General features: G+C 41.9%; 1 protein-coding gene across 3 annotated transcripts in view; it reads right to left on the bottom strand.

Annotated features, from left to right (window-relative positions):
• Positions 1-5,039: 5,039 nt before the first annotated feature.
• Positions 5,040-9,281, bottom strand: part of LOC146406048 (uncharacterized) — a 30,715-nt gene continuing 26,473 nt past the window's right edge. The window contains exons 5-6 of one of the 3 annotated variants that reach the window (XM_084958169.1): positions 6,865-6,993; positions 5,040-5,180 (exon numbers count right to left, since the gene is read on the bottom strand). In XM_084958169.1, coding sequence (XP_084814295.1) covers positions 6,899-6,993 — 95 coding nt within the window. In that variant the 3' untranslated portion in view covers positions 5,040-5,180; positions 6,865-6,898. Of the gene's footprint in view, positions 6,994-9,281 lie in introns of all 3 variants that reach the window. The other 2 variants (XM_084958170.1, XM_084958167.1) reach the window with 2 other exon arrangements.

The raw sequence follows: 9,281 nt of genomic DNA, 5'->3' as shown, positions 1-9,281 counted from the left end.
CCCTGGATCCAGATGTGACGAATGTGTCACATTGACACATGCACTGAATAAAAGAAAGTCTCTAGGGCAGATTATTCAAAGAAAAGTGACAGCAAAGAATTTCCTAAAACATCAGGAATTTTCTCTCTTTAGTAAGCGCACACCTATAAATACCTTTTGTTCATTTTTGATGCACATTTTCTTTGCATTCAAGCCGATAATAATGACAGTTTGAAATAATGTTCTTTGAGTTAAATATAGAACTTCAAGACAAGGGACAGTTATTCAACCTCATAGAGCCCAGAGGTTTCTAACCATGTTTCCTCCATTACTACAAAGGAAAGATTGGTTCTAAAACTATGCAAATTAAAGGTGGTGTCTGCTCAGAATCCCCCCTCACAATGTTCTTGGCTCCAAAGGCACTGATTCTATCTTGCTCCACTTCAGCCCTTCCTCGAGGCAGCCATGCTTGTCCTGTCTACTCAGATCTTCACATCTGACCACAGCTCTCTGCCTGAATATTCTCCCAGTCTATCATTGTTACTGTATCTGCACTATATCATTCATTCATTTAACAACATATTGACAGCCCACTCTATGCTTGGTATTGTTCCTATAATACATCAAGGAACACAACAGACAAAAATCCCTGGGGGTGTGGTGAGGAGGAGGCAGATAATAAACAATGGACCCGATAAGTAACATGCTATGTGAGAAGGCTATAGGTGCTCTGGAAAGTCAGCCAATCTCTTCCCCAACTCCATGTTCAGCAATATCAATTCAGTGGCCTCTTGGTGGTAACTTGAAATTTTCAAGTATTTGTACCATGGAAATATGCAAATCATACAAAGTGCAGCTTCTTTTTTTTTTTTTTTTTTTGCCCAGATAGGCAGCTCATAAACATTTACCAGCATCTCACTGGTGTGACTTTAAACCAAACACTAACATTTGAGCAATGACATGAATAAGGTGAGGGACTCAGCCTCCAGCCTATGGCATCTAAGAGAAGAGCATTTAGGGTCATGGAACAGCCACTGCAAACGCTCCAAATAAGGAGCAGTCTGGATGTATCCTAGAAATAACAAGGGGTCCAGGGGGCAGGGCAGAGAAACTGAGAGACAGTATGGTGGGGGAGTGGGGGGCTGGTGGGGGGATGAGCTTGGCGAGGTAACTTGAGAGCAGATTGAGAAGGAACTTGTAGGCAATCAGTGTGTGGGGGGATGGTTAGCCTTTACTCTGAGTGTGATGGAAAACTACTAAAGGTTTTAGAAGAGAAGAATGTAGGATCTAAAGTACTTTTAAAAGGACTACCTAGACCGCCATGTTGAGAATAGATTGAGTTGGGGGGAGCTGATAGGCAATGAAAAGGTACAAGCAAGGCAAAATTTTTTCTAGATATTCTAGTCTATTATCTAGGTGAAATGTGATGGCTCAGAGTAACAATAATGGATATAGTGAAAAATGGTTGGATTCTAGATATATGTATATATTTTCCTTTTTTTTTTTTTTTTTTTTTTTTTTTTTAGGGCCGTGCCCACGGCATATGGAGGTTCCCAGGCTAGGGGTCGAATAGGAGCTACGGCTGCCGGTCTATGCCACAGCCATAGCAATGCCAGATCCTTGTCACATCTGTGACCTACATCAGAGCTCATGGCAATGCCATATCCTTAACCCACTGAGTGAGGCCAGGGATCAAACCCACACCCTCATGGTTCCTAATCGGATTCGTTTCCATTGTACCATGACGGGAACCCCTCTAGATATATTTTGAAAGCACCAACAGAAGTATAGTGGCAGACATGTAGTGTCAGAGAAAGGAGTAAAGGCCGACACTAACACTTTTGGCTTGAACAAATGGAAGGATGGATTTGACATAACTTGAGGAGACAACTGTGGATGGAGCAGATGCAGGGAAAGGAAGGGTGGGCCAATCAGAACGTCAGTTCTGGACAAATTGAGCTTGAGATATCTATTATGTTGAGTAGGAGATGGATGTATGAGTCTGAATTTTAGGAGACAGTTCTGGCCTGGAGATAGATGTTTGGGATGCATAGATGGCCTTTAAAGCCTTGGGACAGCAGAGCAATGCCAAAGAGTGAGTCTAGACAGCAAAGAGGAAAAAGAACTTCAGGGTACTCCAGGGTTAACAGGTCAGGTGGAAGAGGAGGACCAACAAAAAACGAGGGAGGGAGTTCCCGTCGTGGCTCAGTGGTTAACGAACCCGACTAGGAACCCTGAGGTTGTGGGTTCAATCCCTGGCCTTGATCAGTGGGTTAAGGATCCAGCATTGCCATGAGCTATGGTGCAGGTTGCAGATGCGGCTCGGATCCCACGTTGCTGTGGCTCTGGAGTAGGCCAGTGGCTACAGCTCTGATTAGACTCCTAGCCTGGGAACCTCAATATGCCGCAGGAGAGGCCCTAGAAAAGGCAAAAAGACAAAAACAAAAAAAACAAAACAAAACAAAAAAAAAAAACGAGGGAGGAAGGAGCAGCCAGACTCGGAGGGAAACCAAAGGTGTGGCGCCCTTGAAGCCAAATGAAGACATTGTTTTAGGCAGGAGGAAGTAATCAGTGGCATCGAATGCTGTTGATAGCTCTGGTGAAATGAGAACTGAGAATTGATCACTCTGCTGAGCAAAACGGAGGTCACTGGTGACCTTGACCAGAGTGGTCTAAGTAGTGTCATAGAGAGAAGCCTCATTGGAGTGGGTTTAGGAGAGAAGGGGAGGAGGGAAATTTGAGACAGCGAGTACAGGGGACTCTTTTAAGGACATCCTTTGCAAAGTAGAGCAGAGAAATGGGGTGGAAGCTAGCAGGGGAATTCCGGTTAAGAGTAGAGCTTTGTTTCTTTTTGTTTAAAGATGAGAGAAACACTGGCACGTTTGTATGGTGATGGGATGAGCCAGTAGAGAGAGAAACTTCAGTGGAGGGGAACTTTAGTCCCTCAACCTTTCTGTTCCCTCCCAGGCTGGTTTCACTTCCTTTCTTGCTTCATCTCCCTGGTAAGCCAGCCTGGTCCCATGACAGGCTCTCTCTATTATGCTTTTACTAAACCCCTACCATGCCTCCCTTTTGTTATTCTTTCCTTCCCAAGCCCACCATTTTTCTCTTCTCTAGAACTCCTGGGTTGCCAGTTGGCTTTACTACAATAGTTTCATGCTACCTAACCTCACTTGAACATGCCGAGCTGTCCAAGTATTCTTTTATCCTTGTATTCTTTCATGGTTTACTTCCTAGCAAATAACCAACAATATTTATTCCAATTTTTTAAAAAAATTCGAATTCAGCATTTAGTCAACACATGTTTATTGAGCAAGAACCGCATTCTAGACACTGAAGCCTGACACCCACGGTTTCCCAGCCTCTTAGCAGATGACCTTCATTCTGCTTTACTGAAATGATGGATGAGAAGTTCTTTAATCTTCTCCCTTACATTCTCAACGTTAAAAGACACCCTTCCCATCATTATTTATAGAAAATACAGTATCCCTGCTTATCTCAAAGATTAACTCTTTCATTTTGCCTTATTTCTATTACCACTTATATTTAAGTACTTTGTTCTACCAATTAATCTCTCCGTGGTTTTTTTTTTTTTTTTTTTTTTTTTTGTCTTTTCTAGGGCCACACCCACACCATATGGAGGTTCCCAGGCTAGGGGTCCAATTGGAGCCTACACAAGAACCATAGCAACACATCCAAGCTGCATCTGCAACTTATACCACAGCTCACGGAAACGTCGGATCCTTAATCCACTGAGCAAGGCCAGGGATCGAACCTGCAACCTCATGGTTCCTAGTCGGATTCAATAACCACTGAGCCACGATAGGAACTCCCCTCTCTGCGTCTTTTACTTTGTCTCCTCCCTTCTTTCCAGAGTGAATAGCTATACTAGCTTTTGAGCTAATGATTCTTTTGCTTTTCTTTATGAAGCATTTTTTTTAATACATAGACAGACATATCTATGTATATGCGTAGATAGGACACAATCAGAAGACAACCTAATTCTTTCCTGCTGTAGAGCACAGGGAACTCTACCCAATATTCTGTGATAGCCTATATGGGAAAAGAAAGTATCAAAGCAACTAAACTTCAATAAAACTTCAAAAAACGGGGGGAAAAAAAGAAGACGACAACAACCTAGTTCTTTCCCCTGGTGACCCCTTCCACCTCCTCTGGGGCACTTTTCTTTGTCCTCAGTGAAGTTTCAGACAGGTCACGTAGCTCATCTGCTCACTCCTTATATTCCTGGCCAATATAAGTCCTAGGAATAGCCTCATTTCAGTAAATTGCTGAGTCATATGTAATAGGTAGAACTCCAAATCTCGCTCACAGCCTCTTTTCCCCATTTTAGGCTTCGCCAGGCAGGTGCTGTGGGAAAAGAGGGAGTGGTTGGCTTCTTCATGTCTTCTTCTGTCTGAGCTTCTTGCCCTGTTTCTATCTGTCCTCTGCTCCAGGTGCTGCCCCTGGATCCTCAAAGAGAGGGACACCGGGGAGAGGCAAGGGTAAAAGCATGGAAGTTCTACTTTGCCTGGCAACAAGGGGACCTGGCACTGCTTTCCTCCAGCTGATATTTCTCTTGGGGTAGATCTGTGGATTTACAGAGGCTCCACCTGGGAGATATCCTGCATTTCCCCTGATTCAGGGGATGCCTTTTCCTCTGTCCCTAGGACCTGGGAGTCCACTTCTCCTGTTAAAGTCACAGCCTGCTCCAGGCCAGGCTCTTGGGCAGGGTCCCTCTCTCTCCATGTGGCCACCTCTGGCCCATCGAAAAAGCACTCAAGTATCCTTTGTCCCAACAACCTCCTTTCTCTATGCAATTTCCTAGTCACAGGCTTTTGATTTTAGGATTTTCCTGTCATGGGTTCGGTAGCAACCTAGAAAAATAATTTGAGGTCTATTCATTCAAAAGAATACTATAAAGAAATTTCAATAAATAAACTGGAGTGACATGAATCAACAGACTAAATCTTAAAAGAATGTTAAGCCAAAAAAAAATGCAAATTGCAGGAGGATTTCTGAAGTATGTTACATTTAGATAGAATTTCAAAACATGGAAAATAATATTTTATATATATATTTGTAGATAAATTAACATATAACACAAATATTAACACTGCATAGGAACATTAAATATCAAATTCCTCATAGTATTTATTTCTGGGGAGGAAGGAAGGAAGCGGCATAGGGAGTCTCAACTGCATCTATAAGGTAAAATGTAAAGTGCTCCATTAAAACCAATTATTATAGACAATAACAAGAATATTCTAAGGCTTCTTGAAAGACACAACAGCTTTAGCATTTCATTAATTTATAAGAAGCATCAAATTCTCCTCAGCTTCCTCCAATCATCTTACATCAAGCTTACAACATTTGAATTGTAAACTTTTTTTTTTCTTTTGCTTCTTAGGGCTGCACCCATGGCATATAGAAGTTCCCAGGCTGGGGGTTGGATCAGAGTTGCAGCTGCCAGCCTACACCACAGCCACAGCAAGGCCAGATCTGAGCCGTGTCTGCAACCTACACCACAGCTCACACCAACGCTGGATCCCCGACCCACTGAGCAAGGCAAGGGGTTGAACCTGCATCCTCATGGATATTATTTGGATTTGTTACTACTGAGAGACAATGGGAACTCCTTGAATTGTAAACTTTGAGGCCTATAATTAGTGAAAAATATCAGACAGAATAGCCTTATTTTTTTCCTTTAGATAAAATCACACACAAACTTATTCTTTTGTTTATTTTTTGGGCCAGGCTTGCATCATGTGGAAGTTCCCGGGTCAAGGATCAAGCCCAAGCCACAGCAGCAAGCCGAGATGCTGCAGGGACAATGTTGGATCCTTAATCCACTGCACCACATGGGGAATTCCCAGAATAAAATGTATTAGAGATGCCCAAGGTAATTTTTGCTGGTATCAAAATAATTCAGTCAGCCAAAAGTATCTTTTCCATGCTGGTCACCATGCTTTGCAAAGTGCATCAAGCCATAAAACTCTGAATTTAATGTTCTCATAATCCTTCATTTCCTATGATAAAATGTAAAACTGTAATATCTTCATCCACTTCTCAGAAAGACTTTGCATTTCAAATTCACAAAACTTTCTCAAGGTTGGATATTAAAGCAAATAAGAAGCTACAAGGGAATTTAAGTTTACTGAAAAGAGAGGAGATGGGAGAAAGCACTGTTTGTACTAGGCAAACAAAACTATCTTCATTTTAGTCAAAGGCCAGATAAATATCAGACATAATTGATATTTTACTCTTTCTGGAAGATTTTTCCCAGTGTCTTAAAAGTAATATTTCTTGCACAGATTTCAAAGTGAAAAGCTGGGAAACCTTTGTAGACCTCCGTGCTAGAAGAATTATGTAGAAAAGAGCTGATGCCAGAAGAGGACAAAGAAATTCCAAAGTCTCATGTTAGGCAAACCAGAAGGGGCCAGGGCATTGTGGATAAATGGGAACTGCTCAAATTGTGAGTAGTCCTATTACTATGAGTTTAAGATGTAGAGGATCAAAGAAATAGAGTCCTCATAGCAACCTGGTGGGCAGGGACTGCTGAGGAGGTGACCTTGACCAGCCCCCAGAGGTCCCAGAACTGAGTGGCTCTCTTCTACCCCCTTAGCTTGAGTAACAGCAAGGTCCAGTGATTCCCTGGCAGTTAGACTCCCTAAGAGAAGTGCTCACTCCAACACAGTGACTGTATTCTGAGTTGAAAGGACCATAGGCCTCCAGAACACGGGCCAAAAAAACCACCATCCTTTGCATCAAGAGGTTAGGAGGAGAGTGGTACCACATTTCCGTCCAACTGTGGCACCCCTGATAGAAGCTTCTGTCATGATCACTGACTGTGCAGGTGAGTCCATCAAGTGACAGTGGAATACTCACCAGCATGGTCTGGGAGGCTGTTCAAGCCAGAGAATTAGAATGTCGATGCCAAACAGGGCTGGAGATAAGGTGTGCAGAGGTCCCAGGACACAGGGAATAAGGAAGGCAGGAATGCTGAAGGGAGAGGATCTACAGAAAAAAACAAAGGATGAAGATGGAGAGAGATAATGAAGATGAAGACGACTAAATGTCAAAGGGGTAGGATGAAACCAAAATGAATATAATATACAGAAATTAAAGAAAAAGGCAAGTTCTGGAGGGCAGAATTAGGCATCAGAACTTGTGTCTGACTCAGCAGGACTTCCATCACCCTAAGAACCATAGTGATGGACCCAGATCCTGAGACTCTAGCTCCAAAGCCCTTTGGCCCTACCAGCTCGAGTTAGAGGCCATTTTGTTGGCATCTCATCTATAGCTCCACTCTGCCTCTGTCCCCACCCTCATCGTGCACAACTGCTGGCATAAGACTCCCTCTTGTTTCTGGTTACTCCACTTCTGTCACTGACTTGTCCCAGTGTATGTGAGATCCTGCTGTTCCCACCTCTCCACTTGTCCTTCCCACTTTCCCTATTCCAACAGTCTGGCTTCCTAACCCTGACCTTGATGACTGACCTCTGGTAGTCTCTCTAAAGGCCAGCCTTTGGCTCTCTTTCCATTCAGGATGGCGCTTCCTGGCTGATGCCCTGGGGTTCTACCTGTACTGTAGAATAAGACAGCGATCAGCACAGAGCAGAATGTCAAAGAGAAAGAATGAGATGGAGACAACATTCCAGGTGATATCTGAGTGAGCAGTTTCAATAACACAGACGTGGATGTGGGGGGTATTATCCTTAGGGAAATAAATCAGAGAAAGACAAACAGTGTGTGTCATCACTTACATGTGGAATCTAAAAAAGAAAGCACATGAATGAATATAACTAAACAAAAACAGACTCATAGATAGAGAGAAGAAACTAGTGGTTACCAGTGTAGAGAGGGAAGTGGAGAGAAACAAGACAGGAGTAGGAGGTTAAGACATACAAACTACTATGTATAAAATAAATAAGCTAGAAGGATGTAATGTAAAGCACAAGGACTAGAGCCAATACTTTATAATAACTTTCAATGATGTAAAATCTATAAACATATTGAAATTTAATACAGAAATTAAAGAAAAAGGCAAGTTCTGGTGGGCAGAATTAGGCATCAGAACTTGTGTCTGATTATACAGTATACCTGAACTAGTATAATATTGCAAATCAACTATGGTTCAATAAAAATCAATAAATCAGTGGTTCTCAAAAAAAAAACAAAAAAACACAAACTCCAGAGTCTAAAAGAAAGGGAGGGGCAGGAAAAGATAGAGATAAACCAGAAAACAAAAGAATGGCCAGATGAAGCAAGTAGGCTGAGGCAGTTTTCTGACCCACTTCTAAGTGTCTTCATTTCCCTCTTATCCCAGAGGGAACCTCTCTCTGAATGAGATCAGCGGAAACTTTCAGGGGACAGCAATTGGAAACGGCTGGCTTAGGTGACATGCATGACCAGGAGAAGGCATTTCCTTACAGCCGCTTCTGATAAGGACATGCTTTCAGCTGCTGCCTGCTTACTGCTCCTTCAAAGGAAAGCTCTGGTTGCCCTACTGAGTTCTAAGCTCTCAGTATCCTGTCTGTCTTTTCATGCCCCCGCTAAACAGAGAAAGAAAGAAAAGGAGGCTGAACTTCCAGCTCTGCAGATCCTTCTTCTGGAACTATCTTTTCCCGTCTAGTTTGAACAGTCAATGTGCTTTCTTAACATCCTGTTCTTGGCCTTTCAATCTCAGTCTGAAACAAGAGATGCTGTGTTATATATCTGAAAGTTGCTAAGAGAGGGATTCTTAAAAGTTCTCACCATAAGAAAAAAAACATCTTAATTGTGTGTGGGGATGTGATATTAAACAGACTTAGCATGGAGATCATTTCACAATACATAGAAATATCAAATCATTATGTTGTACACCTAGAACTACTATGTCAATTTTATCTCAATTCCAAAATTAAAGAAAGAAAAAGTGATTTTTTAAAAACAGATAAATACACATTGATCGTTCACTTTTGCCAAAGTAGTTACTCATTTTAAATGGTATCGACATAGGTTTATTAGTTGACTAACTCCCTGACTGAGAGTAAAATTCATTTTCAGATAATTATAACCATTTTTTCTCCTAACAGTCACATGGATAAGAATTAACATTCTTGGATAAAAATCAATTTTATATATATATATATGCACTTCTAGATTTTTTTTTTTCCTCAGTCCAAGTTTGGCACCACATTTTGGTTTGGAAAGTTAAGTTTGCAAGAACTTCATGAAGCATAAGGAAATGCTCCTGTCCTAAATTATAGCTTAGATTGTTGGATGGAGTTGCTTTGCCTGAGAAAAACAAAAGCTTAAGGGTA

The sequence above is a fragment of the Sus scrofa genome, chromosome 1 (genome assembly GCF_054392235.1).
Source record: "Sus scrofa isolate SSC_HxYL_T2T_F1_AM1 chromosome 1, Sscrofa_HxYL_maternal_Yorkshire_Landrace_v2.0, whole genome shotgun sequence".
Lineage (NCBI taxonomy): Eukaryota > Metazoa > Chordata > Mammalia > Artiodactyla > Suidae > Sus > Sus scrofa.
Note: the sequence above shows the minus strand (reverse complement) of the source record. Positions and strands in the feature narration are given on the sequence as shown.